Source organism: Protopterus annectens, chromosome 1.part1 (genome assembly GCF_019279795.1).
Source record: "Protopterus annectens isolate FY-2018-M chromosome 1.part1, PAN1.0, whole genome shotgun sequence".
Classification (NCBI taxonomy): Eukaryota; Metazoa; Chordata; order Ceratodontiformes; family Protopteridae; genus Protopterus; species Protopterus annectens.
In genome coordinates this window covers 497,758,010-497,773,353 of record NC_056726.1, presented here as the reverse complement: position 1 = coordinate 497,773,353, position 15,344 = coordinate 497,758,010, and the positions used below count along the sequence as shown (strand labels likewise).

General features: G+C 39.8%; 1 protein-coding gene across 2 annotated transcripts in view; it reads left to right on the top strand.

Annotated features, from left to right (window-relative positions):
• The window catches only part of HBS1L (HBS1 like translational GTPase), a 2,781,383-nt gene that overhangs the window by 2,176,725 nt on the left and 589,314 nt on the right, over positions 1–15,344 (top strand). For both annotated transcript variants that reach the window (XM_044076292.1, XM_044076279.1), the window contains one exon: positions 9,809–9,913. In XM_044076292.1, the coding sequence (XP_043932227.1) occupies positions 9,809–9,913 (105 nt within the window). The remainder of the gene's footprint in view (positions 1–9,808; positions 9,914–15,344) is intronic.

Genomic DNA, 15,344 nt, shown 5'->3' with positions numbered 1-15,344 from the left:
CGAGCATCAAATGGCAGTAAAAATAGTCTTTAAAAGTCAGTTTAAACACAGTAAAAAGCACTTTAAAACACTGTACCAGTCTCACAAAGTAAAATAAACATAATTTCTCCACAGAAAAAATGGTTTTCAGTTACTTTAAACAACTTTTAAAATGACAGGAACAAAGAGCACTTTGTTTTAAAAGTACAGTTTCTTGACAGCTGAATAAAACAAAAAACACTTTGCTATAAACTGTCTTTCCTGTACAAGAAAATATAAATAAGTGAAATTATTAAATGGAAGTTTTTTTTCTCTCAAAGAGAACTTTTCTGCCCAGCAAAGGAACAGCACAATATGACCATCGACCCAAGAAAGCCTCAGAGGAGGGTACTCATTTGCGGCAGTAAAGCTCAGAAGGGCTTGGAGGTGAAACTTGTCTTTTAGTCAGCTCAGCTCAAGCTATCTAACAGTCTTGGACAACTGGAAGGTGCCCTGAAGCTTTGGAAGCTGGCCAGCTGTTGTACCCTTGACAGGATATAACCCATATAGTTAAGGTTACTGTAGCAGTGATCAGTACGATGAACATTAATCTTTCCAATCATTTGCTTTGTAATAACCTGTGAAATTATAAGGTATATAGCGTCTCAGACAGCAGAGGAACAGGCATAGGCTTACTTTTTTATTATTGTTTTAATTAAGATGTATTTATGCTTTTGCATAGTTCAAGAATTCCTGAAGTATTTTATTAGTGTTTTCTGCTGGTTAGTGTACTTGAGAGAGCAGATGTTACTTGCTTTTTCATTTTGTTGTGATTTTGATGTTATGTAAAATTATTTTTTTTATTGTTAGTCTTTTTCATGGTGTGTGACCATAGTTTGTGCTTCACTGGTACATGATGATGATGAACCTCTTCAAATCTATCAAGGTTCAGCCCTTTACCCTGATCCTGGGCGACTTTAACTGCCCAACCATAGATTGGAAGAACTACACATGCCAAAACATAAATGCCCAGAGATTCCTTGATTTTTGTCAATGCAAATGCCTTGGACCAGCTGGTCAACACCCCCACAAAAGGTGAAAATATTTTGGGCTCGGTATTGACCAACATGAGTAACCACTGCAGCATCCCTACAGTGTCATCCTCTGTTGTAAGATCTGACCACAATGTGGTCACTTTTGAAGTCCCCATCTCCCCAGACCCCCCTCCCCCAGCCAGGATCAAACAAAAAAACTTCTCCAAAGCTGATTACAACTTCCTGAGGAAAGGTATAAACAGCTTCACAGCCCCTCTCCCTCCATAGGAGCTGTCACATATGTCCAAACCTACAGCAAATTACTATACGAGCATTTATATAGCTGCATAGAATCAGGAATACCTGACGGGACAAAATCATCCTCCTCAAGGAAGAGTAAACCTTGCCTGGTGGACATCTGCAATAGATAAACTCTATAGTAAAAGGAATAAAATTGCTGTCCAGGACCAAGAAAGAGCAGGGGCCTAATTGGAAACAATCTCTCCTTAGCCTGAACAAGCAAATAAGGGCACTGGTGGAATCTTCCAAAGCAAACTTCGAGTCCAAACTGGCCATATCTACTGAAGACAGTCATAAGGCCTTTTTCACATATGTCCGCAATCTCAAAGGAAGCACTCAGATCTGCTCAGAACTGGTGGTCAAGGACACCGCATACACAAACGCTGTAGATATAGCCAACTTGCTGGCAGACAAGTTCAGTGAAAATTTCACCCGTCTGCCCCTCCCCCATCAGTAAATCAGGACATTCCCCAGCACCTGGCCCCCTCCCCTTATCTCTAGGGAGCAAGTCATTACAGCCTCCATGGGACCCAATAACATCCCAGGCTGCATCCTACATGAACTCAGGCAGGAACTTGCAGCACCATTAGGCATCCTGTTCAACCAAAGCCTGAGTACTGGCTTGGTCCCAGGTGAGTGGAGAACAGCCACTGTCATCCCTTTGCACAAAGGTGAAGCATCCACCGATCCAGGAAATGATAGACCCATCAGCCTAACTAGCCTGATCTGCAAGGCCATGGAGTGGATTGTGCTGGACCTCATTAACAAGGACATTGGCAACCTCCAAACACTTGATCCCAGACAGTTTGGTTTTGTCAAGGGGAAGTTACGCCTGTTAACTTTTGTCAACTTCTTTGAGACAGTCACCAAAGCCAAGGACGAGGGGAAGATTGTGCATACACCTCACCTTGATCTGGCCAAAGCCTTCAATACTATTCATCACTCGGGTATTATAGATAATCTCTCTCAACTAGGCATCAACACATATGTTGCCAGACGGGTTGCAAACTGGCTCACTGACAGAACCCACCTAGTCAAAATAGGGGAAGCCACTTCAAGCAGTAGACCTGTAATGAGCGGTGTACCACAGGGATCAGTCTTAGGGCCTTTGTTGTTTGGGATATACTTTTCTGAGGTGCAGGCCAAAACCAGTGGGCTGTGACTGACTACGTTTGCAGATATCTGCAGGCTGGGCTCTGTCATCAATTCCCCTAGTAGTGTGGACATCCTCCAAGAGGGTCTCACCCAAACAAATGACTGGTGCCAGAAACATGGCTTCAAACTGAAGCCAAAAATGCATCATCCCCTTTATCACATTAATAACAAGGTCCTAAGCATACAATCAGTTGTGAGGGACTTGGTCACCCAGGTTGATAGCAAACTGACTTTTAACCACCATATTGCCACCATTGTATGGAAAGCTTTGTACATGGCCCACCTTATTAGTAAGGGTATCTCATCCATGGACAAGGTGGACATAACATCCCTGTATTCTTCCCTTATAAGACCCATTATTGAGTACAATGCCCCTTTCCGTAGGTACCTCACAAAGCACATGCAGCAGCTGTCGAGACCACAGAGGTTCCTCACCAGGAGAATCCAGGGCCTCAAACATCTACCCTGCACAGATAGGCTAAAGGTCCTGTCCCTCTACTCAGTCTCATACAGACTCCTCAGAAGTGACTTCTGTCTGGCATACAAAGCAATCTCAGACCCCGCCTTGATGGGACTGCTGCATATCCACAAGTCAAGCTCTACTCTAGTAACAAGCACGCGTGACCTCAATCTGGTATGTGACATCAATAAGACTTGTTGGCAGGACAGATTTGTGTCCCAGAGACTCCCCCTTCTGTGGAATAGACTCTCTCTTCACATCAAGCAGAATACCTCATTAACCCTTTTTAAGTGCAACCTGGATAACTGGATGAGGGACAAAAAAATAAACCCCTGGGATTCCACCTGTGTCACTGCTGGACAGGGGCATCTGGTGCTGACTTGTCGGAACATGGGCTAAATTCTTGTCTTGGCTTGTAAGGGCCTCAGGGCCAATAGCCTAGTAACTTCTTATGAACTTCCTATGATTGTAAGCCATATACACCCCCAGTAAAACATGTAATCAAAGGGTATACTTGAACTTACTAGAGAGTTCAGGACTGACAAACCCACCTGCCAACCACAGTATCCCACATCCCATTTGTTTACCACAATAAGTAAACAGGCACATGGTATTTTATTTTTTTGGGGGAAGGGCTGTGCTCCCCACACCCCTGTTATCTAAATGTACTACACTGTGTCAGGTCAGAGGAAGGAGAAATTAACATATTCCAATTTCTCAGACATGATGCGATCTCTAGGCACTATATTTGTTGGTATGGGAGTTAACAAAGCCCACATTCTGGGGGTGGGGCAGCTCCTCTCCATAAAAATATATGCTAAGGTTACAGTTAAATAAATAGATCATGTTGCTGTATTGGCCTGTGGTAAAATTGTTCACAGTAGCTCATGGGAAATCTGTTAAAGTATAAGTTGAGGTAAACTTCATCAAATAGATATATGGTTCACCATACAGACACGTTTATCGATTTGCATTCTTATCATGTCATCGGCATTTACCTGCACTCTTTGCACATACTCATATGTACCTTTGGCATATCATATGAGCTACTAAATTTCTCCCAAACCTGCCACAGTTACGCTACCTGTTAAAAACTAAAGTAAAACTTTACACACTGCACATGTAAAAGGTGCACACTGTACACTTTAGTAACCTAAAACAGCTCTCTTAAAGTCATATACTCAGCTAGTTAACAAAACAGTACATTAAAAAAATGAAACGAGAACTGAATTTTCATTCAATGCAATGCAAAGTAATAATAATAATAATAATCTTACACATTGCATGTGCCGAATCCACACACACAATCCATCTACAAATGCCCACCTAATCAGCTTCTTGCAAACAAAAATTATTAGAAATTAAAAGGTTAAGCGAATAGCAAAATAATAACTGATCAACCAGAAAATGTCATTACCAGCAAAAAGAAAATTTCTAACACTCCATCTAAAAATATAAGTAAACTATAAAACTAAAACATCGTAAGATAATCCTTACTAGACTACTAAATATATCAGAAAGAACAAACCAACACTTTTAGAAAAGGTAGTTAAAATTCATTTCACAACAAGAGAAATCACTCACAAGATACTCCAGACATTAAAGCCAAATCCATAATCATTCTGACAACAGAATTAGTGAGAACCGCAAAATAAACTTTGCAGCTCGCATCAGCTTCAACAAAATTATGGAAAACAAAGTGTTTTTGCAGGGGTCAAACCCTCCTACATACCCCATGTGATTGCTGGCACCCCCTCCACCCATATATCTTTAAATATACTAAATTCAAAATTGTGCAGCCTTAGAAGTAAGATAAAATTTCCTTACCCCTAGAGTTTTTGATCTGGCTGTTAACAGTAGCTTTTCATCTGTGTAAATGGGATTCGAGTCCTTCTTCATTTGTTCCTACTGTGATTATTCAACCCATGTATCACTTAAAAACCACTACAAGGTACCTAAATCTGTTATTCAGTAGAACCTTAGGCATTTTAACTTACCCTGCCAAAAGTCAATGAGAGAAGCTAGTATGATGTAAGAATGCAAAGTAACAACGGGTAAATGAAATATGTGGACATCTGTTTTGTGTGATATTTGAAATGTCTTGTAGTGTTGGTTTTAGAGAACTCAGTTTATGACTCTTTGGAATTAGTCATGAAACTCATTCCATAAGACTACAATATAAGATAGCCTCAACAAAAAGTTGAGATCCCTCATCAAAACCTCTAAAGCTAGCTATGAAGGCAGAATTGTGACAGACACTAAAAACAACCACAAAGCCTTCTGCAGTTATATCAAGAATCCATGGCAATACCCAGATTTGCTCTGAGTTACTGCACAATGGTACCTCCTATACTGAGCCAACAGATATTGCCAACATACTGGCTGACAGATTCAGTGCCAACTTTACCCCTCTATCCCCCCCAAAGAACCAATCACAATACCAGAAGAATGCCAGGCAACCCAGCATTACTGCAGCACAGGTTATAGCTGCATTGTCCAAGGCCAAGAATACAGCTTCCATGGGACCTGACAATATTCCTGGCTGTGTTCTACATGAAGTAAAAAGTGAACTGGCACCACACCTGTGTCCCCTGTTCAATCACAGCCTCACCTCAGGCTTTATCCCTGCAGAATGGCGCACTGCTGCAGTCATCCCTCTCCATAAAGGGGGAGCGACTTCAGACCCTGGGAATTATCGACCCATTAGCCTGATCAGTCTTATATGTAAGGCTATGGAGCGCATCATCATGGACCTAATAAACTAGGATAAACAAGGATATATGGAATCTCCAAACTCTGGATCCCACTCAATTTGGTTTTGTGAAGGGTAGATCATGCCTGCTCAACCTAGTTGACTTCTTTGAGTCAGCCACCAGAGCTGTGGATGAGGGCAAGGCAGTTCATACAGCCTACCTTGATCTGGCCAAGGCCTTCGATACCATTCCCCACTCAGGAATTATTGATGGACTCACCAAACTGGGCATCAACCCCTGTATCACTCGGTGGGTTGCAAATTGGCTTGCAGATAGAAGCCACAGTGTGAAAGTAGCAGACTACAAATCAAACTGCCAACCAGTCACGAATGGAGTCCCACAGGGATCGGTCCTGGGTCCTCTCCTGTTTGGCATCTACTTCTCAGAAGTCCAGGCCAACACGGAGGGACTCTGGCTGACCAAGTTCACTGACGATTGCAAGCTGGGAGCCATGATGTAGATATCCTACAGAAAGGCCTCACTGAGACCAGCGACTGGTTTCAAAACCATGGCCTTAAGCTTAACGCCAAAAAATGCGTCGTCATACCCTTTGGGAAAAACTTGGTTCCTACTAATTGCCACATTGATGGTAGCCCACATTGATGGTAGCCCACTGAACACTGAAGGAGTTATAAGAGATCTGGGGACACAGGTTGACAAGCAACCTCTCCTCTGACCACCACATTGCCACTGTGGTCAGAAAGTCCTTCTATGTGCACGTCTCATTGCCAAGGATTTTGCATCCAGGAAGAAAGAGGTCATCATCTCTCTCTACTCTTCCCTCATTAGACCAGTCATTGAGTATAATGCCCTATTTGGCATGTACCTCACTAAACACCTGCAACAGCTGGAAAGGCCACAAAAGTACCTCACGAAGAGGATCCTAGGTCTTAAACACATGCCCTACATGGACAGACTCAAAAAAACTCCAACTTTTCTCTGTTTCATATCATCTATTAAGAGGCGATCTCTGCTTGACTTACAAAGCCAGGTCTCACCCAGCCCTGTTAGAAATGTTACACCTAAAGAAATCCCAATCCCTCCACACCACACACTCCAGGGACCTCAACCTCATTACCACAATCAACAGAACATGCTGGAGGGACAGGTTCATAACCCAGAGACTGCCCATGTTCTGGAATAGACTTCCCATACATGTCAAGCAGAGCACCTCACTGGCCCTTTTCAAGAGAAATCTTGATGAGTTGATGGCAAATAGAAAGTTCACCCCAAGGATTACTCCAGTGGCTCTACTTGATAGAGGCACCGGGAACTAACGGCAGCATGATGCCAGGGCACTTCTATGGGCTAGGCTTGTAAAGGCTCCAGTGCCGTTGGCCTAGTACACACCTATGAACCTGTGTGCATCACCCACCAGATCCCCATGCATTCAGTGCCAGGTAGACAAGTAGGTGGATGGACAGGTAGAGAGGTAGATAAACAGAGAGATTCACTCCAAAAAAATGAGAAAATCGCCAGACTTACACAAATATGTGTTGATCCCGCTTTGAGTTATTCTAAACATATCGACCGATTGATTAATGATAGTTTTAGAACTATAGATTCTATAAAAAGATTTATAAACTCTAGGAAATCAGAAATAATGAAGTCATTGTTTGTTAGGTACATTAAATCCAAGCTTGAGTATGGAATAGCAATGTGGAAACCTTATAAGAAAACAAGCATTAGTAATATGGAAAGAGTACAGTAGAAATATACCAAGGGCATCCATGGATGTGAAAATTTAATTTATTATGAAAGACTAAAATATCTTAACTTGTACTACTGTGTCTTGTATAGATATTTAAGAAGTTACCTTATTTGGGTAGACAAGGCATTCAGAGACAACTAACTCTGGGAATGTTTGAAGTTATCAAAAGGTAGCAGAGAATCATCAGACAACCTATGTAGAAGATTCTCTAGGAATAAGAAGTGTACTAATTGGTTCTTTGGAAGAGCAGCTGATGCATGGAATAGTTCACCAGATTATATTAAAGGAAGCACTCGTTTAGATATTTTTAAAAACATCCCAGACACTTATTATGGGAGCACATTTTTTTTGTATGTTGGCAAGTTAGAAGGACATTAATGCCAGTGTATGAAATATTTGTATGTATGTGTGTATGAAAGCAACACAACACTTAGCATCTGAAATGATTGGTATGTTCTTACTTTATTAACAAAGGATGAAGACACTAAAAATGTTACTTTGAACTTGTTACCTACTCATATCGAATTAGCACAGGTAATTGACAGTTCTTCAGCTGATCTAAACTCAAGTCTTTATTCCACATGTTGCAAATGCTTGTTTAGTATTTTTTTTCATAGACCATTATTTGCTCTCTTACTTGCATTGTCATTAAAAAGTTGTTCGGCTTTTCCCGGTGGGGAGTCACCACAGTGGATCACTGTTCCGCTCTTGATTGGCAGTAGATTTTTTTACGGTGTTGAGTTGCCAGCCTTCACAAAAGGCTCACACACCTACCTGCATGTCTTTAAAGTTTACTCGACTGCAAGGAAGGCATGCATACTCTGCACAGAAGGAGCTCCAACCAAGAATTCAACTGGAAAGCCTCTTGCTGTGAGGCGACAACGCTAACCACTGCACCACAGTGGCCTTACTTGCATTGTCATTATTCTTATTTAAAACATGAATAGCTAGTCTAGCTCACCACGGTGGTGCAGCGGTTAGCGTTGCCGCCTCACAACAAGAGGTTCTCCGGTTCGATTCTCGGCTGGGGTGCCTTTTGTGTGGAGTCTGCATGTCCTCCCTGTGGTCGTGTGGGTTTCCTCCGGGTGCTCCGGTTTCCTCCCACATCCCAAAGTCATGCTGTAAGTGGATTGGACACTCTAAATTGACCCTAGGTGTGAGTGTGTGCATGTGTGTGCCTTCTATGGAAGGTTGGGCGCCGGGCTGGCAACTCGACATCGTAAAACTCCACTGCCAATCATGAGCAGACAGGTGATCCGCTGTGGCGACCCCTAACTGGGCGAAAGCCGAAAGAAGAAAAAGAAGACTTGTCATTGCTATGTATGATCATTTAATTTTGTAACTTTATTTGTTCTAGTTTCTGCTTTAGTCCTGTGGTGTGACTGAAATGAGTCTTTGAACCAACTTACCCACCAGGTTTAACAAACTCAAATACATAAATGCATAGCTAGATAGATACATAGAATTTTGTTCTTCTGCTACAACAACTTGTGGTACTCCTTTAGTATTGTCCCTTCTTCTCTGGGCTTCCTCACTCCCATTTTATTCCAGTTTAGAGGGAAGGAATTGAAGGCAGCTTGAAAAACCTCTTCTTTCAGTGACGTAGTAGTGTTGCGTACTTTGACTGTTGTGTTCCCAGCCAGACAGATGCAGCGTCTCCAAGTTGAGTGCCATGCCGTTTGTGCTCTCCTATTTACAAACTGTGCCACCTATTTGTGAAATGCTAGCAGCTCACAAAAGCATTCTTTGAGCTTGTTAGGAGATGGTTGAGGGATGATGCTGTGGCAAATCAGGATTTACCTCAGCTCTGTGTGCACACACTTTTTCTTCATAGTTTTTAATTGTACGGGTTGCTATGTAAACTCAGGTTGACTTTAATCTGGTCAGACACTGTTCCTGTACACCACCGGGCTAGACATTTATATTGAAATTGTATTGACTTCAAAAAGTACCTTTGCTGCAGTCTCTTGTTTTTCTTTCCTTCTTTTTCTGTACTTCCCCACTTTTTGGAACTCTACTGACTACTTCATTTCCTTGTATACATTACTGACAGCTGAGCTGCGGTTGATGTTGGAATGGTGTATTGTCAGTGCTGTTGGCTAGCATCAGTACTGGTATCATTTGGTATCCTTACATCTGTTCCCTAATATGGCATAAAAGTTTGCATGTATTCCTAGTATTTGATAGCTTTGTGATTCTTGCATCCTTGGAATGCTGCTTTTGTTTTTTTGTACCCCCTTAGGCTTCTGTAATTCAGAGTGCAAGTTGTGATTAAAACTCAAGTAATTTTTTTTTTCTCTTTATGAAGTAGTTTAGAAGAATGCAGATTAGAAAACCACAAATGTAGCATGATGCATACAGTCAACTAAAATACTGGTTAATTTCCTACTACTTTCTTACTTTCTGTAAACAATCTCATATCTCTTTCTCTTTACAGATCAAGGATCTGGATTCTGTGTGACTGGCAAAATAGAAGCAGGTTATGTTCAGACTGGGGACAAGATTCTGGCTATGCCACCTAATGAAACATGTTCTGTGAAAGGTACAGCGTTTTACTTTTGTGATTCCCCTATCACATTACTTGAATAAGTGTCTGGAGGGAAGGCTCTGTTTTAGCCTGCTGTTGCAAAACTAAATGTAAGGAAATTATGATTAAAATCTGGAAACATGAAATGTGTTATTTTCTGCAAGTTAAACATGTCTTGTGTTTAGAAATTACAAGCACTCTGATGGTCTGTGTACCTGCTGATTTTATTTATCCATTTGGCAGTAGTGATGCGTTTCACAACGTGGCAATCACATTTCCTTCCCACCCCAGGCAGTTATTTTAAGCACATATATACAGAGAGTAATTATCAACTCTGAATTTTTAGAACTTTTTTTGCCTGTAAAGTGGTTTAAACACTGAATTATTTTTCTTAACTGTGAGTTCCTCTCTTGTTTTTATGCTGATTTTTGTCTGTGCAAATATGTTATATATTTTATATCCTTTTAATGTTAGAACATAAGTGTACCATAGAAAATCAGTTTATATATGTCGTATTTGAATTATATTTTGATCTGTATAGGTGCATGGAAAATGTTTACAGTGTAAAAATGGCAAATACATTTTCTATGTGGAAATCTTCCAATTTCCAGACTTTGCTAGCATACTTATTTCTTGTTAAAAATTAATTCATATGGCCTGGGATTGAAAGTGAGACTTGATCCATCTGTTTCTTTATTTTGTGGAACCCAACTGTTGCTGTTGAGTCTTCTGGAATGGAGTGTAGTTCTACATAAGTAAGAAATGAGCATACATAAAAAATGTGTCAGTAGAAGAACAGCTGTCTTCTGTGTTGCAGTTAGGCCTTACACAAGTGACCGTCTCTACTGTTGGCTCATGATGTGTACTATGACACTTTTTCAGGCTTTGTACTTTATGGGGTTGATATCCTGTCTGTGAAGTAAGTTAGTTTTCTTAAATTTGTCTTGAATTGCACCCCTTCATCTACCACCCTATCCCATTCTTTCCTGTTTGGCCATCACTTTCAGATGCACTCTTAACTTGTCTCCAGACAGTGGAGTGAGTGCATCCAGCTCTTTCTGGCTCCCTCTTCTGTCCCCTAATTTGTAGTTGCACAGTTGTCTAAATCTCATTATATCAATTCAACCATTATTGTCACCATTTTATTAAGACCACATTGCTTACATTTTGCTAACATAATTTCCACTTTTCTTGGTGGCCTCCAGAACTAGATGTAGTTCTCCAGATGCAGCCTTATTGGTGCCCTCTGTGAAGGAAAGCTGGCATTTGCATCTCTGAGATGTAGCCCCCTGTGTTGTGCATCCGGCTACTATTTGACACTGCTCCTAATACAGCAAGTAGCTTAATTCTGCTTGGGTGTAAATATCTTGGCTCTTACCTTTTTTCCTGCTCTGCATTGCTGCTGATTGTCACCACACAGAAGAAGTATGATGCATAACCTTGCACTTTTTTACCATTACATCCCAGCTGCCTCCTCTTTGCCACCTTTTTACAGGTAGAGCTATTTTCATTGAAAGCCAGGGAGAAAAAAAAATAGACAGTATAGTACAGTAAGCCGACATTGTGCGAGCAAGTACATATACAAAAAATATTACTATACAAGAGTATGTGCAAACTTGTAAGTAGATGAAAAACAAAAGAAATAGACACAGAGTTAATCAGTACACGTTATAAAGCCTACACTGAAATTTACAAATATGCTCTATTTTGTCCCATTCTCTCCTGAGAATTCATTATTAGATACAGAAGGAAAGACAAGACCAACAGCCAAAAGGGTAAATATAATTAAGTCATATGCAGTTCATTCAGTAAGTCCAGTGAGAAAAAAAATGAGCTTGTATACCCAAGATAAACAGAATGAGAAAGAAAAGTAGGAAAATGCTCATCTTCCAGATTATACCACAAACAACAATAGCCATCCACAATGTGATAACATTTCATGTACCTCCTTCTGGGATAGGGCTTCAACATTGACAGCAATATGCAGTGCTACCAAAAACAGGTGGAGAAAAACTGTATAGCAGAACAAAGGTCCAAGTCAGATACAGTCTCAAAACAAAACCAAGGGAAGAATAGACCCCCCCCCCCAAGATTTACAATTCACTGCTTTCATTGTAAAACAAAGCAATGTTCACACATTGCTGGTAATATCCTACATCAGCTCAGCAAAGTAATTTGTTGGGACAGGAAAAATGTAATATTAAAAGTCCACTTCAATCTCAGTCTAATACAGAAGCACTTTCTCGGTGAAAACAAATATTACATTTCAGTTAAAAAAAATCCATTTTGTGGAAATTCACTGTAAAATTCATTTTGTATTAAAAAATCACAAATTCTTTCTCCAGAATTAACCCCTTTCAGACCCTCCCCACCCCTACTTTTCTAACTGTCTTACAGTGGGGAAAGGGAACCTCACTTTAATATCTACATGTTAACAAAAGTGAAGGCAGCAGTGTTGAGCTCCCTAAATGAATGAATGATGGTAGTATAATATTCACTGCTCACATCATCCAGATTATCTCATGCAGACATTCAAAAGCTTATAGAAAAACTGCAGAAAAAAACAACCAATAACATGAAGTGAGACTGTAGTACTGTTTTTAAATTAAAAATACAAAGTAGAAGTACCACTCTACCAGTACTCCAAAGATGACAAACGACACTTGGTAACTAACACAACTTAAAGGAACTACTATTCAGCACTGTGCTATAGTTCTCAACCTTCCATCTCCAAAATGAGGAACACTAGCCCTCATAATATGGGACAAATGGGCAAAATGTGGAACACATACTAACCTCTTACTAACAACTTCAACTAGGAAGGTCATAGGATGGTTAAAATTTTCTGGTTTTACTTATAAAAAAAAATCTTTTAATGAATTAATATGACTCTTTTCTATTTACCTTGGATATCAATTAAAAAATTCCTAACACTGAATGTGTGACAGGTCATTTCAATGTGGAACTTCGAGGAACATGAACTTTTTAAGACTCCAAATGAGGTATGTTCCTTGTAATGAGGTATACTTGAGAGGTATGTATGCACTGTGCTCATGCACTAAATGTAGAAAAAGCAAGCCACATTCAGAAAAATAAACTGTAGTGCAATTCGTAACAGCAATGATCAGTGGTAGAGTATGGTTTTTACAGTATCTACCCTTCTGTGCTTTAATTATACCTGTAAGGCTTTACCCTCATTTGCTAACTCAAGCACTCACGGATAAATAATTCACACCCCACCACTGATTATTGCTTAGATATACACAAATATGCAACTGCCTGTTTACATCTGTACTCAGATTTTGTCTTTACTGGAATGTAGATGATTCTGCACTTGGTGATATTGCAAACAACTCTCAAAATGCGACTTGCACAGTCTTCTGTTATGGCTGCTTTCACTCGGGGTTCTGGATGCTAAATACATGTACTTAAGCTAATTATTGGATGCTTCCTATTTGAAGGCTGATAAAAAAGAAAGGGAACAGGGAGGGAGAACCAAATTGTGAAGAAAAAGAAAGAAAACATTGCTTAACTGGAACAAAATGGTATCTAGGCAGTAGGCTGAAAGAAGGTCCAGAACTACTTGATATATTTGTGTTGCATTCTGCATTGGCGCTGGTGAAATAGGGACAACTTTCATGCTACTGATAAAAAAGATGTTCTGCCAGTTAATGCTGGAGAATTTCTCTATAAGCAACATGATTGCAATCATAAAAAGCTTACAAGATTGGCAGAGGGTGATAGCTGGAACTTAATGCTAAAAAAATTGCAAGGATGTCCAGCATACTACTTTGGTGAGGTGACAGTCTTTCATTTTCTGTGGGCTAAAAGACAAAATCCTTAGTCTCTGAAAAGGGTCAGTGTTATTTATTACTAATCTTTTAACTTGTTAAGCACATCAGGCCATACCTCTCAAATGTCAAACATTTTGTTGAGCATCCAAGTTTTTGTCTCATATTTCCTCATAAAAAAATTGTGGTTTTCTGGCAAATCATTCACAATTGAAATCACTAAAGTAATGACAGACTTTTGAGTCTCAGATTTCATATTCCTCAGAAAATGCATGCTAATGGAAAACATGTTATTCTAGCAACTTTCTAAGTACAGTGAGTTGAAATTCGGGGAGGCTTAGTGAAAGTGAAATCACATGTGCATTTATGTTATTAAAGAGAGGAAGTGATAGCACTGTAATTTCTTGTTAAGTAAATTGAGTTGAAATATAGTGTTTAATTTGCTTTTTGGCTTCTGAGAAAGAAACGGTTCAAAATCACTGTACCTGGCTTCACGTGAGAAGGATGAGAGTCAACAGTGCAAGTCCTGAGAGTGAGAAAAATAAACTGCAGTTTAAACACAAGCAGCAAATCATGAAACTTACTCACTGCTGTATCTTTCAAGCATTTTTTATAGAGGGCTGTGCTTCCCCGCTTCCCTGTTGTTAATATAAACTGCTAAGGTAACTTTACCTTTGATTAGGGTAATAATTCTGGGATACTACTTCACACTTAATGCATGTTCCCCTCAATTGTACTTGTATTTCCACACTTCCAAGGATCACAGGTACAGTCCTTGAACTTTCAGCAGGCAACTCTATGCATATACGGTCATTAAGTTTCACCAAACAAATGTTGGCTTCTGCACAGCTGCTGAATCTGTAGATGAACTGAGAACAGATGTCCTTGAAATTATTCTGTTGATAATTGCCATTCTTGTTTTTAACCTTAAGTTAAATGTGTGGAAGGATCTCTGCGGGATGCTAGAGGAACCCTAGGATTCTAGAGAACCCTGGATGAAACTCGGCACTCTGGAGAGAATGAGTGTTAGCATTAATGTCATGCTTTTTGGGTGTAGTAGATGCTACTGAAGCACGCCTACGTTATAAGTCTTGGCCATGAAGTGACACTTGTTAATGGGAGATTTTTTTTCTTAATAAAAAGAAGACAGAAGATAGTTCATTCAGACCAGTTCTAGTTATTGCCTTCATTATTTGTAAAATGGAGTTTAACATATGATTTTTTTCCTGTAGTGCGAGTCCTTTGGCTTATACCAATAGCAGTTATGTTAATGTAGTTTGTCATATAATTTATTTTTTGGATATTTGAAATGTGAAGAAATAAAGCAGACATTTAAAATTACAATTAAAAATATATCCTTAATTGGTTGTTGGTCGCATTACTTTTTTGCTATACACCGTGTTGCAGAAGCACAGTTTTATTCAGATGTTTGTTTCTGTTTTTTAGCTTGAATCATTCTGCAACTAGCTTATTTTAGCTTCCTACCCCAAATATGATGATTTGAATACTAGTTTTAGGACAGAAATAGCTGTTTCTATCTTACAAAGCGGACTAAGAATGTTACCATGCTGGTTGCAGTATGTGTCATACTTATCATGCAAAGTCTTGAGGTGCTGTGCAGCTAAGATTATTAACTTTCAGTCTGTAGGCAGACA